The following is a 15,774-nucleotide window of genomic DNA, read 5'->3' on the forward strand; positions in this document are numbered from 1 at the left end:
ATCCAATAAAAAATAACAATGATCTTAAAAAAATTCTAACCGTTTAAATCATACAATAATTCCAATAACATCAATAAAAGAACCTTCATCAACACCAAATAGTTATTTTGACAATATCTAATCTTAATATTTAGTTAAAGAGAAAATATAAAAGAAAAAAGAATATAAATTTAAAAATATTAAAAATTCCATTAGTGTACTAAAAATAAAATATTTTTATATTTTTTTTTCAGCAATAAATTAATAAAATAAAAAGAGATACTTTAAGAATGTCTCAATCCTTATATATAGGTCGCTCCAAGTTTAAGGAAACATCAATACTATTAAGATTAGTGAAACACTACTTAATTCAAAAATCTTAAACTATTGAAGAGTATCACAAACCTTACAACCCAGAGAAAAAATGGTTATGCATAAAACATTTTTATATGTTAAAATTATGCGTCCAAAAACACTAATTGTTAAGATCCTTACAGTACAAGAAAATCATGAAATAGAAATCAATTTTTAGAGAAAAAAATAATTAGTTGTTATAGTGACTAAATTAGAGACCATTTTAGAGACTACAAATTTTGTTGGTTTCTAAATTAGTTTCTATTATTGTTAAATGGTTTCTAAATTGGTATCTAATTAGCAACCAATGTTTTTGCTACCAAATTTTAAAACTAAATAATTGGTAGTTAAAACCTTGGTAGCTAATTAGATACCAATTTAGAAATCATTTAACAATAATAGAAACTAATTTAGAAACCAAATTTTCCTTTAGTTTCTAAAATGATATCTAATTTGATTATAACAACTAATTATTTTTGGTATCTAAAATTGGTTTTTATTTCATGTTTTTCTTGTTGTTAGAAGTTGGTATTGTGAAAGCAAAGGCATAGGCCTAACTTGGGGTATTCAGGGACAATAGTGAGAGCAACGAGGAAGAAAATAAACAACCTTACTACTGATGAACTTTTTGTTGGGTATGAAGTCAAGATCAATTGGGTTGGGCTGACTAGACACCATGTTTAGTGAGTGAGTTTAATCATTGTACACAGTTGAAGCGCAGGTGAACATTGTTCTGTGACTTCAAGTGGGAGATTGTTGGGTATGAAGCCAATACCAATTGGGTTGGGCTGAGTAGACACCATGTTTTAGTGAGTGAGTTTAGTCATTGTGTCTCTTTATTATCTTTATTTAAAGATATCATTGCAACAAGACATAATTAAAACCTAATAGTTGCCCGTGTGGAGGTAGGTTGCAGTTGACGACCGAACCACGTTAAATCTTGTGTTGTTTATTTTTCTGCAGTTGATTCGTGATTGTGTGTTGCTTCCGCGTGCGTTTTTTCCAATCACTTTTTATATCAAAAGCTATGGATAAATATATTTTTTTATACAACATCTTTACAATTTTCAATATTATTATTTTAATATTTTACATATTATTTAATTTGTAATTATATATATTTATATTTAAATCAATCCATTAAAATTTTTATCCAACTCTTAATAGTTGTCAAAGTATGCGGATAAAAAGCATGATCCATCCAACTTTAGTTTTCCATTTTTTTTTCAGCCAACGCCCTTTAATCCAGCATAGAGAAGCTGCTTAACCTGGGACCAAAACAGACAATGAATACAAAAAACATCAGACAAGAAGAAGGATGTGAGACATAAAACTAAAAAAAATCATGGGAAGCACGAATTCCATAAAATAAAAAAGTAGTTAAATAGGCAAAATTTTATTAAAAAAGGGTCATAAATGTGACTAACAACTTTAATTAAAATAATGAAACATGTTTGTAAACACAAAGTGGTAATATATATAAATATGTCTTATCCATCTTTATTAAAAATTAAAAATTTCAAAATGACGTGCATATTGGAAACAGGAAGCACTCGGTTAGTATAAAGATGTTGTGAATGTGTGAAGATATTGAATCTGTAAGGTAAAGCTGGAAGGTAAAGCAAAGAGAAAGAGAAAGGAATAGGTGATTGAGTACACTAACTTGCAAAATATGGAATATGAAATTTTGGTTTGGTTACTTCTTCTCTTTGCAACTCCCCTTTGCTTCTTAGCCACAAAACTAATTAAATCCAAACCACCACCCTCTCCTCCTTCTTCCACCACCACCACCACCGTTCCCAAAGTCTATCCTATCATCGGTTCCGTGTTGTCCATCATAGCAAACAAGCATCACCGCATTCAGTGGCTCTCCGACATACTCCATGCCTCTCCCTCCTCAACCTTCGTCCTCCACCGTGGCTTCGGCTCCCGCCAACTCTTCACAGCAAACCCTACTGTAGTCCACCACATTCTCAAGACTAACTTCCCACTCTACCACAAGGGCCCAACCATGAAATGCGCCCTTAATGATTTCCTAGGCCAGGGCATTTTCAACACAGATGGCCCCACCTGGAAGCTTCAACGCCAAATCTCCAGCCACGAATTCAGCAATCACACTCTCCGCAAGTTCATCGAAACCGTCGTCGATGTGGAGCTCTCGGACCGCCTTCTGCCCCTCCTCGACGACGCATCCCGGAACAAAACCATCATCCCAGACTTCCAAAACATTCTCCAACGCTTCACCTTGGACAACATCTGCAAAATCGCTTTCGGCTTCGACCCCGAGTGCATCCTCCGGGAAGCCCCCTTCACCACCGCCCTCACCGACGCCACAATAATCTGCAGTAAGAGACTCAACGGCGCCTTCCCTCTGATTTGGAAAACCAAAAAACTCCTTAACCTAGGGTCGGAGAAGCGGCTGAAGGAAGCGATCTCCGAAGTGAAGGATTTGGCAAGGAGAATAATGAGAGAGAAGAAAAAGGAGCTTCGGGAAAAGGAAACCCTAGATTCCATGGATCTGTTGTCACGGTTTTTATGCTCAGGCCACTCGGACGAAGAGTTCGTTATAGATATAATCATCAGCTTTATCGTGGCTGGGAGGGACACAACCTCAATAGCACTCACCTGGTTCTTCTGGCTCCTTTCTAAACACCCGCACGTGGAGGAGGAGATTCTCAAGGAGGTAACGCAGAAAGATACGGTGTACACACACGCGTGTGAGGAAATGAAAGACATGGTTTACACGCATGCGGCGTTGTGCGAGAGCCTGAGGCTTTACCCACCCGTTCCGATGAACTCCAAAGAGGCTATGGGCGATGATGTTTTACCGAACGGAACTTTGGTGAAGAGAGGGTGGAGGGTGACGTATCATATTTACGCCATGGGGAGGTCGGAGAAGATTTGGGGGCCGGATTGGGCGGAGTTTCGGCCGGAGAGGTGGCTGAGTTGGGAGGAGGCGGAAGGGAGGTGGAGGTTTCAGGCCGTGGATGCTTTTACCTATCCCGTGTTTCAGGCTGGCCAAAGGGTCTGTTTGGGTAAGGAAATGTCGTTCTTGCAAATGAAAAGAATGGTGGCCGGGATTTTGAGACGCTTTAAGGTGGTTTCCAACGTGGCGGAACCCGAGTACGGTGGCTACTTCACTTCTTTCATGGTGGGTGGCTTCCCCGTCACGATTCAGAATCGTAATTAGAACCAAATGCCTCCACTTAAAATTATGTTTGGTAAACATGCTGTGTTTAAGGGACAAATAAAACACAAGGAAAATAAATGTTTTGACACCAACAAAAACGGTTTTTTTCACTAAACTATTGCAATTTGATATGTTAATAAACAAAAAAAAGAGTAAAATTTAAAGAATTATCGAAATGATTAAATCAGAAGTTAGAATTGTGTCACTTAACACTTTTTTATGTTAATAATTTTTTTAAAATTTTATAATCAACCTATCAAATTATCTTAGTTTCATAAAAAAAAAAAAAAAAAAAACTAGCGTGAACATATAATGATTCAAAACACAATACTATATGCCCTATATGTATGCACTTGGATCCTCCTGGTACTTGTCTTAACCATTGAATCTACATCTTCTGACTATCAAAGAGGGGAATGCAAAAAACAGTTTTTACATAGTTATGTTTAGGGTTGTATATGCTGTTAGATATGTAAGATATACTGTTTTATTATATGTTTGAGAATGATTGTAAGTAAGATAATCACTTGTCCCTTCTATAATTTTGGATTTTGAGAATGCAAATATTTGGTGCTTACTTATTATGCTGGCCAACATTTGGACATCTCTCTCACCAGGAACATTAGGTTAATGCCCCTTGGTTTCCTGATTAAGAATTAACTTAAAAGTTTAATACTGCATTAATATTAACTTTTGCTTTAACCAAGCAAGCAATTGTATTTGTAGGGAAAATTTGATATCAAAATAACTAATGGAGTGGACTTGAAGATCATTTACATCACATATCTTCAACAAATTAACAATAAGAAATCAGATTTTTTCTATTAAAAGAAGAGATTTCTTAAGATTCCTAAAATATAAAAACAAATGTATTTTTAAACCATTATTAATTATTAAAAAATATTGTAAAACTTATATAAAATTACTTCAGATTTTAAAGTGAAATTGCAAAAATTAATACCATTTTATATCTTATGTAGTATAGAATAACCTACAAAGAAATAGCAATCAACTAATTATTTTTCTCTATTGCAACTTAATTAAAGGTAACTATGTTGACAATCACAATATTATATACAACCAGATCTATACTAGTACGATCGGATGACTCGGCTCATGCCGCCACTTAAGCCATAAAGAGACGGCCACGTCACTACACGTGGTCGACCGGCCCATAACATTCAAGCCAAAGGTTGACCAGGTTAGCAAGGCTAATCTATGGTTAAGTGTGGCTTAACGCAACCCTAAACATAAACCAACTCATTAATCTGGCCCAACAGTGAAGGCTCATTAAGGTAATATAAATAGCACGCATTTCAAGGAGAAAGGTACGTCATTATCGACAGTACTTTGACACCTAAGCACCGACCCCCCCCCCCCCACTGACTTGAGCGTTGGAGTGTCTTCTGCAGGTACCACCCCCGCCTGTGGAGCAGCACGACCGAGAGGAGCGAGGTACATTGGAGAGCTTGAGCGTATCGAGGAGTTTGGAGAGTGGTAGGCCGACCGAAGGCAGGGACAAAAGCAATCGTTCTCTAGATCCCAAACCCGTTCGAGAACAAGATCCTATAACTATTTTTATTAATAATTTATTATATGTTTTAATTAAATATCTTAATTTAGTATATGTTTTAATTAATTTAATACTTTTATTGATATTTGATCCATCATGCACCATTGAGGATAGTTCCTACTCGAACCATTTCCTCCTCCACCTTAGTCTCCATTTCCAAGAATCAATATTTCATTTATCTGACTTCTCTATTCTTTCCTCCTTTAATAAGAAATGACCACATATTCTAGGGAGCCTTTTACTTAGTGTTTCCTCTCCTATTCACTTATTTTCTCATAACTTAATATTTCATGCCCCTTCTAACCTTCCCTTCAACATTTGTAACCAATTCTCATGCATACACACAATTTTAAGATTTGTCCATCACCAAGAATCATACTTAGATACTCTTTTATCACTTAAATTTCACTAGGGTTCGTATTTAACCTCAAATACTTACTTCCCAATCTTTGTTTTCATGTTGCTAGTCTCTATTTCCATTTGACTAAAAATGCATGTTAAATAATTGTATATCCTTAATCCCTACACTCTCCTCTTCTTTTGACTTGCTCAATGTATATCATTTTACTCATGCAATCTTCCTCCCTTCAATACCCCATCCTTATAGGAATTCTCTTTTGTTTTTCTCTATCTTTTTTCCCACTAAATTAGGGAGCTTAAAAATAGATAAGTTAAAGAAAGACACATTTAAGGTATATTTAATTAGACATATTCTACAAGTAAAAAGGAGAACTTATTTATTCTTAACAATCTTTTTAGTATCTTTCCCCAAACCATATTTCACATCTTGTATTTTTTCAGGTTGCCACCAACCAACACTCCCAAGTAAATAAAAAGAATTTTATAGGTTTTCCTAAGTAAATAAATGAAATTATTCATAAAATCTAACATTTTGCTTTATGTCTTAAATTTGTATCGCATGGTATTAATTATATTGAATATTTTATTTATTTTCTAAAATTTGAGTAAGTAAAAATCTTTTCTCTTAAATTATTTTGTATGAAAGAAGTCATTAATTGGATTTGGTGGAGTTGGAGAGGTAGAACTTATTAGGAGGTGATAGAGGAACTAGAGTTTATTTATCATCGTGTACCAGGAAAGTCTCATGAATCAATGTTTAAGACTGATAAGTATATGTCCAATAGACCTTTTGAGTATGCTTACATAGACTTGTGGATTCCAACTCAAGCTCAAGCTCATGGTGGATGGTCTTATTTTCTCATTATCAGAAACGATATTAGTCAATAAGGGTGTGGACCTATATCTTTAAAAGTAAGATTGAGACTTTTCAAAGGTTTAAGGAGTGATACACCATGATGAGTAATAAGTAGGGGAACAAACTTAGAGTGTTCAGTACAAACAATGAGTTGGAGTTTGTATTAATGGAGTTTATTGAGTTTTACATTGTAAAATATGTAAAGAGACATAAGACAGTTGTAGGTACAACATAATAAAAATGGCTTAAGTCCTTCTAGAGAGAAATTGCAAACATTGTTATCTACCTAATAAACAAGAGTCTAGTGTCTACTATAAACTGCATGACTCCTATGGAAGTATGGAATGGAAGGCAAACAAATTATAAGAATTTGAGGGTGTTTGAGGCCTTGCCATTTGCACATGTCAAGAAGAATAAACTAGAAGCAAAGGTGAGAGATGTATCTTCATTGGATATGTAGAAGGTTTTGAAAGGGTATAAGCTTTGGAGGTTGGATCCTGAAAAGACTAAATGCTTTGTTAGTAGGGACTTCGTATTTGATGAGACTCAAATGACTATAATATGCAGAGATCTAAAGAAAGGTAAGAGGAAAGTACACATTGAGATCGAGCCTTTTGGTGATGGATCAAACCATCTCGAGGTGTCAAACATTAAGGCGTTAGACGATGTAAACCAACCTTCTACCTCTTACTTTAGAAGGTCAAGACATGAAGAAGTTAACTTCAAACCTACACAGAGGTTTGGATATGTTGACCTTATCAACTATGCTTTGACATCAATTGGAGAGATAAAAGTTTCAAAGCCAAAAACCTTTTAGAAGGATATAGAAGGTGTAGAAGTTCAGTAGTGGTAGATTGCTATAAAGGATGAGCTTGAATACACGTGAACACTTGTTGATCTACCAAAAAACCAAAATATGGTAGGATACAAGTGTGCATTCAAGAAGAAGTAGGCAATGCTGGGTGTGGAGGAACATATGTTTAGGGTAAGATTGATAGCAAAAAGTTTCATACAAGTGGAAGGGTAGTCTATAATGAGATTTTCTCATTTATGATAAAACATTGTTCAATAATGAGTATTGATCCTGTCGTCAACTCAAGCGTGGAGGAATTGCTTTGTCGCTTCCTTACCCCGCCTATGCAACTGTGTTACCCGCAAGAATGCTCTTAGAACCTTCTCCGGGAACTTCAAACGCAACCTGCAAAACACACAGACGGCGCCTCTAGCGGCCGTTTGCACTCCGACGCTCAAGTTAGGTCACAGAACCACCAACAAAAATGTCACTGAATCTCTCTCTGATTCTCTTTTTTCTCTCTCTGTGTGTCTGTGCCTAACAGAATTCTGTTACGCTATCCTCTGCGTGTGTCAGAATTCTGTTACGCTATTGTGCGAAAACGTACCAAAATGAGTAAAAACGTGGGTGTGTACCTTTCACGACGCGGAGTGCACTTTTATCTTGGCCGCGCCTCTCTCAGATGGTGACACGTGGAGGCATGCAACTCACATCTAACCGTACACGTGCCACTACCTGAAGGGCTCTAGCGCATCTCTTTGTGCGCCTAAGTTATTCCCTTGCGGAGTAACTTAGCGTGTTTCTTCCATCTGGGTGAATCGCACACTCCCAGGAGAACGCCAGGTGTGGCTGGACTAGGCACACTCACCAAGCATTGCTCTCTGCATAAACGATTTCCCCTTCACGATGTCATGCACGTAATGGGTTAAGAGAGTCACCAATCACTGACCGGTTTACTAACTCCCTCAGGCCACTCTCGTGCACGATTCTACCGGCGAGCAGCTCCTCTTTCTCTGAGATATGATCATGCGAGGTCCATGCGTAACGCTCTCGCTGGGAATCCCAGTCCCAGTTTAACTGCGTGTAACACGAAACCCCGATGACCATGCACCCGATGACTGATCGGTGCTCTATTACTTCTCGCGTTCTCCCCCCAGGTGTTTATCTTGGAACTGATCTGTCGGTGGCCACTTGGTTACTACCCACCGATCACCGTTCTGGGTGATCTCCTCCCTGATTTCTCTGCCACCTGATCTACGTGTCACCCTGTGAGTGGTCCACGTGGTTATCTGCTGCTGACGTCATCGACTACCGATGACCGACCGAATCACAAGCCCCCAGTCTCGAGCTGTGAACTCGTTCTCAGCGAAGAGACTAAGTGGTCGCGCCCTCGGTCCACGTGGCAAGTGCGGCCACATCACGTGCCACCTCACGTGTTGCCTTTTAACGTTATGATTTTCTCCCTTAGTCTCGCGACACGTGGACGCATCAACGGCCAGCGTGGAGTGTCGCTAATGCTTCCCTTATTCAAATAGGCGCGCGCCTTCACTGTTTCATTATCTTATTCAATACTCCAACTCTCAGACTTACTTCAAATCTCCTCTCTGCGCGCCCAACTTTCTTCAAGCTTTCTACCTCAAGACCTTCCGCGATCATCTAAAGGTATGACTTTTCTTCTTCCTTGATCCATTTAGGTTCTTTTCACCGATTGCATTCACCCTTTTCACTACCATGCATTCATCTTCTCTGTTTTTCTTCTTCTCAACCCGCGCTAGGGTTTTTTGCGGTTCTCACTTCGCTCTCTACTTCTCCCTCTTCCTCTTCTTCGCCTGGACCTTTCTTTCTTCTTCCCTTCCTCTGTTTTTCACCGAACCATTCATCATTCCCTCTTCTTCCGTTCATCTGACTTTTTGCTTTCCTCCATTGCAGTTATCTCGCAATGGCTCGCTTGAAGCAAATTGCTCGCATCGTCGCCTCATCCTCTGGTGCACAGCCTTCAGCAAGTGCACCAGCGTCACCTCCACCTGATGCAACTTCCTATCAGGACAACGCCAGGGTCCATGACTGGGCTCCCCTGGCATTGCTGGCCGAAACTTCCACTCAACTACCGAAAGGCCACCTCAAAACCCTTCTGAGCAACGACCCTGATGAGCCCTCCTGCGCCATCGACAGGGAGAATGATTTCAACGTTCGTATACGCATTCCTCCTCGAGGGATGCCAATCTGCACGGACGATAGGGCTACCAATGGGGTGCCCTTCACCTTCATATACTCCGCCATCTTCAAAAGGTTGAAGCTGCGTTTGCCCTTCACCTTCTTTGAGAAGGAGCTGATGATGGAGTTGAACGTCGCCCCTTGCCAACTCCATCCGAATGCCTGGGCTTTCATACGGGCATTCAAGATCCTTTGCAACTACTTTGGGCATAACGCCTCTGTAGACGTCTTCTTACATTTCTTCGAGGCGAAGAACCCTGGGGATAGGTCTTGGGTCGGCCTGAATGGAGTTGTTGGACGAGTGATCTTGGGCCTGTACCAGCAATCATTTAAAGATTGGAAGGGCAGGTTCTACATGATATCTGCTACCCAGCAAAGCCCAACGCTGCTCGAGGGGTTTCCCCTTTATTGGGTTCTTGGAGTCGAGTTTAAGAAGCCCCGGGGCCTTGAAGCCATGGCTCCCTACGAGCGCAAGCTGTGTAGGTTGCTCCTAGGGGCAAAATATAACTCGGCCCTTCTCATCAAACACGAGTTTGATGTGGTGTCTCTGAAAAAGTACATAGGTAGGCTCTTCTTCTTGCACCTCTTAGAATACTTGCACACTCTCATGCATACTTGCATAACATTTTATCCACTTGCATAATTATGCCATCTAACTCTTCTTTTTACCCTTGATGTAGACATGACTTCAGGGAAAGATAGGAGGAGGGCACTACTGGAGCTTGCCCGGACCAGGGGTGCCAAGGAGACTGGTTCTTCCTCCTCTACCACCGAGCCCATCGCGGCTCCACCTCTCTCGGTCGCGCCAGCTGAAGGCCCCGAGCCAGAGAAGAAGAGAAGAAGGCTAGCAAAGGCCTTTCCCGCAACTGTTGCGGCCGCTGCTGCTCCTACCCCCTCAACCGAGGAGGAGAGTTCTGGCTCTCCTCTTATACATCGCCAGAGGAAACACCAAGAGGTTGGGGGGGCTTCATCCCTTAGGCCTGGGGAAATCGAAGTGGTGCAAATTGAGGAGGGTTCACCCCCACCTCTTCCTACTCAACCTGCCCCAGCACCAACTTCCTCCCCCTCCCCTCAGCGCCTACCATCTCTAACGCCCCAACTTCCGTCTCCAGCATCACTTCCACCCCCACCCCCAGCGGGCCAAGCTATTGGTCAACCCACTCTACCTGCTGGGAGTGATTCTGCCCACTCGGGGGGTTTCCCAAGATTTCCTGCATCACCACCACCGCCAACCTTTGCTGCTACTGCTGAAGGTGGTGAGGCCAGCTCGCAGCCAAGCAGCTCTGGTGCTAGCAATGAAAACTTCAGTCGAGTCATTGCCTTGGTTCGACGTTTCATACGCAGCCGGGAGCTTCTCGAATGGAGTGGGCAAGAGGTGGACATGCACTAGGCCAAGCAGATAGTGCTTTCCCTAGAGTTTTCCACCCAACACCGCAAGCAACTGGTCCTGGAGAAGAGGGTCAAGGAGCTTGAGCACGACAAGGAGTCACTGCAGAGTGACTTTGAGGCTACCCAAGGGTCCATAGCCCTGATGAGGGATACAGTGGAAAAATCCAGGAAAGAGTACCTATCGCAGGTCCAGGAGACCATCAAGACTGAGATCTTGATGGGGCAAGTTGTCAATACTCTGGACAGCGAAGTGGTGGAGCTGAGGAGCAAGATAATCAACCTGGAGGCTGAAACTTCCTCCCTACGCCAATTGAACTCACAACTAGCGGGGGATCTCAAGTCTACCAAGGAGGAGGCCACTGATGGGGGGAAGAAACTTGAGAAGGCAGTGAGCGAGCTTTCTGCAGTGAAGGTCGAGCTTGCCGAAGCAAAGGGCAAATTGGAAGAAGCTGCCTCTTCCATTGCTTCCCTCGCCACTGAGAAGAACGCCTTGGAGACTTCAAAGCAAGAGCTCGAAGCTGAGAACGCCGAACTTATGAACGTGGGTGCTGACGCCCTTGCTGATGGGTTCGAGCTGGCATTCGAGCAGATTCGTTGCGTTCTTCCAGATTTAGACCTTACGCAATTCAGCATCTACAACAAAGTGGTAGATGGCAAGCTCATTCCTCCTTCTTGAGTTTTCTTCTCGTAATTTCATATTTCTGCACAATTCTTGTACTTGAAACTTGTATAGACCTTGGTGTGAATATATACTTGCTTCAGCTATATGTTTCTTCTCTTGTATCTTCTTAAGCTTCATCTTTCTTTTTGCACACAACTAACTGTTAACTAGCTTAGGTTTAGCGCAATCTGTACTCTTTGATCTTGGCCTCTACCTTGATCACGACTAACAACTCCCTTAGCTTTGTCTTTAACAGTTCTTATGCACAGCTTCGTACTAGATGACTGACTAGGCATAGTCTGTCTGCTTCGGCTTGTTGTGTAAGAACTTGTTTGGAAAAGCTTCCTCCGACAAGGCACTACCCACTAGCATATCCACCAACAACTCATCAGTCATCGTTCTTCGGTCTTCACCTTGCTTCTCTGTCGCTCTAGCGCTAAGTGCATAGAGGACTTTGACATCAATCGTCAGAGGTGATGCCTTGTTTTGGGGGAAGAAGAGTGTTTCTCGATAGCCCCTCTTACCTTCCCCAAGGTCATCAACCTTGGGCGGATTGGGTCGTTCTTTCCCTGCCTCACTCCTGGGGTGAGAAGGGTTTAAACTAAGAGCTTTACTGGGCCAACATTGGTATATGCCAAGTGGGTAAGGACGTTTGTCGAGATCCTTCCTTTCCCTCTCTTGGTCTTACTAGCACCCCTGGCTTTTCAAACCCTAGTCCTCTGCACTCACGCCTGGGGTGAGGAGGACTTAGATTAGCGCCCATACTCGCGCCTAGGGCGAATAAGGCCTAACCGATCACCTGCACTCGCACCTGGGGCGAGGAGGATTTTAACTTGAAAACTCTCGCACACTTGATATGCTGATAATCTTTTCATTGGATGGCCTCGTTAAAAACCCTCCTTAGGGAAAAGAGTGCCCCCTTATCTGTTCAACTGTTTTCAGTATATACACTGAGTGTGTCTTTAGCGCGAGAACGCAACTACTTTACAACTTAACTGAAATACAATTTCAAGTGGGTGGCGTTCCACGTTCTGGGGATTGCTTCTCCATCCAGAGTTTCCAGCCGATAAGCTCCATTCTCCGATGCCTCAACCACTCTGTATGGACCTGTCCACTTTGGAGACAACTTGTTTTCCATCTCATTTTGATGCGCCTTTCTCATCACCAGATCACCTTCCTGGAAACGCCTGAGCCTCACCTTGGAGTTGTGCCTCCGTTCTACTCTTCTCTTGACGGCTTCAGCACTAACTCTGGCTTCTTCTCGCACTTCGTCCAGTAGGTCGAGATTCTCCTTTCGTTCTTCGTTGGATTCTTCGGCAATGAAATTCAAAAACCTGGGGGAACTCTCCTGTATCTCCACGAGAATCATGGCATCTGTCCCGTAGACAAGGCTAAAGGGTGTCTCATGGGTGCTGGACTGTGGAGTGGTATGGTAGGACCATACGATTCTGGGGACCTCCTCTGCCCAGTTTCCTTTAGCTTTCTCTAGTCTTCGCTTTAGCCCCCTGAGCAGTACTCGGTTGGCTGACTCCACCTGCCCATTGGTTTGTGGGTGTTCCACCGAGGCGAAAACCTGTTGTATCTTTAACTCCTCGCACATCTTCCTTAGCTGATGACTTGTGAACTAGGTGCCATTGTCGGAGACCAGCCTCTTGGGTACTCCGAAACGACAGACAATGTTCTTCCAGACAAAGTGCTCGACTTTCTGTGCGGTGATGTGTGCGACTGGTTCTGCCTCCACCCACTTGGTGAAATACTCGATGGCCACGATGAGGAACTTCATCTGCCTTATCGCTAGGGGAAAAGGTCCTAGGATGTCGATTCCCCATGTGTGAAATGGCCACGGGCTATGGATGGATTTCAACTCCTCGGGAGGTGCCTTATGCCAGTTTGCGTGAAGTTGACACTGTTTGCAACGCTGAGCATACCTCACGCAGTCTTCCTTCAGCGTTGGCCAGTAGTACCCCGCGCGGAGGATCCTACTTGCCAAAGCGCGACCGCCTACATGACTTCCGCATACCCCCTCGTGTAGCTCTGACATAAGTCTAGTGCATTGATCGCCATACACGCAGATCTGCACAGGATGAGAAAACCCAAATCTAAACAGGTTCTCATCAATCAAAGTAAACTTACTCGAGCTCCTCTTTATTCTTTTTGCCTCTGTCGGGTCAAGTGGGAGTACACCATCTTCTAAGTACAACTGGTACGGTGTTATCCACGTGTCGGGCTCCCTAACAGCGCAGACTTCCATCGCCTCATCGGTCTTTGCCGGTTGCGCTCTAACCCTTGGCGCTTTCAACGACTCTTGAGTCAGTGAACGATGACCGATCGTCAGACGCTCCATCGATTTGTACACTTGAAGTACCTGGTTGTTTGACACGAACGCTCGCGGTACCTTCAAGGTCTCCTGAATGACGGTCATATGTTTTCCCCCCTTGCCTGAGCTGGCCAGCTTGGCAAGCAGGTCTGCTCTGGCATTTTGCTCTCTCGGCACATGAACTAGTTCAAACTCGGTGAAGGATGTCTTCAGCAGCTGTACGTATTCCAGGTAAGCTGCCATCTGGGGATCTTTCGCCTGGAACTCCCCTATAACTTGCCCGGTTACTAGCAAAGAGTCACTCTTAGCAACCAGACTTCTTGCTCCCATTTCTCTTGCTAGCAAAATTCCTGCGATCAGGGCTTCATACTCCGCCTGATTGTTGCTAGCCTTGAAGGCAAAGCGGAGGGACTACTCGATCAGCACTCCGTTCGGGCCTTCCAAAATGACCCCAGCGCCGCTCCCCTGCTGATTGGAGGAGCCATCCACTGATAATACCCATCGGAAGTCTAAACCTTCTGAAGGTGTCGCGACCGACGACAGCTCGACCACAAAGTCGGCGAACACCTACCCCTTTATAGGTCTTCGGGGCTCGTACTGAATGTCGAACTCTGACAATTCCACCGCCCACTTGACCATCCTTTCCGCTACGTCTGGTTTCTTTAGCACCTTTTGGATGGGCAAATCTGTCATTACCACTACTGTGAAGCTGTGGAAATAATGTCTGAGTCTTCTCGCTGAAAATACTACCGCCAGGGCAGCCTTCTTGAGGGCTTGGTACCTTGTTTCAGGTCCTTGCAGTACCTTACTCACAAAGTACACAGGCTTCTGAACCTGATCTTGCTCTTGCACCAGGACTGAACTGACTGCTCTCTCCGTCACAGCAAAGTATAGACGAAGAGGGGTGCCCACTTGTGGTTTACGCAAGACCGGTGGGCTTGCCAGGTACTCCTTCAACTTGATGAAGGCCTCCTCGCACTCCTGTGTCCAAAGGAATCTGCTGTTGCGCTTAAGACACTGGAAGTACGGATGACCTTTCTCCCCTCCAGCGGACATAAACCGGGATAATGCTGCCAACCGACCGGTGAGTTGCTGCACCTCCTTCACCTTCGTTGGACTCCTCATCGCCACGATTGTTGCGCACTTCTCTGGATTAGCTTCGATTCCACGCTCTGTCAGGAGGAAACCCAAGAACTTCCCAGCCTCCACGCCAAAAATACATTTCTCAGGGTTGAGCTTCAACCTGTACTTGGCGATGGTGGTGAATAATTCCTCCAGATCGGCCACATGATGCTCCTTCTCTCGGGATGTGACCACCATGTCATCTACATATGCATGCACGTTCATTCCAAGCATGGGCGAGAGCACCCTATCCATAAGTCGCTGGTAGGTAGCCCCCGCATTCTTCAGCCTGAACGGCATTACCTTGTAGCAATAGCAAGACCGTTCAGTCATGAATGCGGTCTTGCATTCATCCCTGGGGTGCATTCTGATCTGGTTGTATCCTGAGAATGCATCCAAGAAGCTAAGTAGCTTCCCCCCTGATGCGTTATCCACTAGAGCGTCTATACTGGGTAGAGGGTAAGAATCTTTGGGGCATGCCTTGTTGAGGTCAGTGAAGTCCACGCACATCCTCCACTTGCCGTTTGGCTTCTGCACCAGTACCACGTTCGCTAGCCACTCAGGGTACTGGATCTCCCTGATGTGCCCTGCGGCAAGGAGCTTTTGCGCTTCGTCGTGGATCACTTTCCTCATTTCTTCGTTGAATTTCCTTCGCCTCTGACGCACAGGTCGAACTTTAGGATCCATCGACAGGCGATGGCAAAGGAAGTCAGGGTTGATTCTTGGCATGTCAGATGCTGACCATGCGAACGCGCCCATGTGCTTCTCGATCAGCCTTCGTTCTTCTTCGCCGAGCGATCCTCCCAACTTGAACCTTTTCTCCCTTATATCTACTTCTACCCACCCCTCAGCTGGGTGGGGTCTTCTCTCGCTGGCGATGACCGCCCTCGCGAGGAGTGATCATGCCCTCCTCCCCCGCTTCCACCTGAGCTACCTGGGAGCCCCCCAACGTAGCATCCTCCATCT

General features: G+C 43.7%; 2 protein-coding genes across 2 annotated transcripts; both read left to right on the top strand.

Annotated features, from left to right (window-relative positions):
* Positions 1-1,918: 1,918 nt before the first annotated feature.
* On the top strand, positions 1,919-4,107 carry LOC137829814 (cytochrome P450 94A2-like). The gene has a single exon (XM_068636742.1). The coding sequence runs from the start codon at positions 2,006-2,008 to the stop codon at positions 3,521-3,523; it is 1,518 nt and encodes a 505-aa protein (XP_068492843.1). The 5' UTR covers positions 1,919-2,005; the 3' UTR covers positions 3,524-4,107.
* Positions 4,108-10,850: 6,743 nt separating this feature from the next.
* Positions 10,851-11,384, top strand: LOC137829384 (uncharacterized). Its single transcript, XM_068636189.1, has one exon. The coding sequence runs from the start codon at positions 10,851-10,853 to the stop codon at positions 11,382-11,384; it is 534 nt and encodes a 177-aa protein (XP_068492290.1).
* The last annotated feature ends 4,390 nt before the right edge of the window (positions 11,385-15,774 follow it).

The sequence above is a fragment of the Phaseolus vulgaris genome, chromosome 7 (genome assembly GCF_000499845.2).
Source record: "Phaseolus vulgaris cultivar G19833 chromosome 7, P. vulgaris v2.0, whole genome shotgun sequence".
NCBI classification, from domain to species: domain Eukaryota; kingdom Viridiplantae; phylum Streptophyta; class Magnoliopsida; order Fabales; family Fabaceae; genus Phaseolus; species Phaseolus vulgaris.

Bases quoted from the DNA above. Each gene is read 5' to 3' on its own strand.
- LOC137829384 (XM_068636189.1), top strand. From the start codon at position 10,851: ATGAGGGATACAGTGGAAAAATCCAGGAAAGAGTACCTATCGCAGGTC.
- LOC137829814 (XM_068636742.1), top strand. From the start codon at position 2,006: ATGGAATATGAAATTTTGGTTTGGTTACTTCTTCTCTTTGCAACTCCC.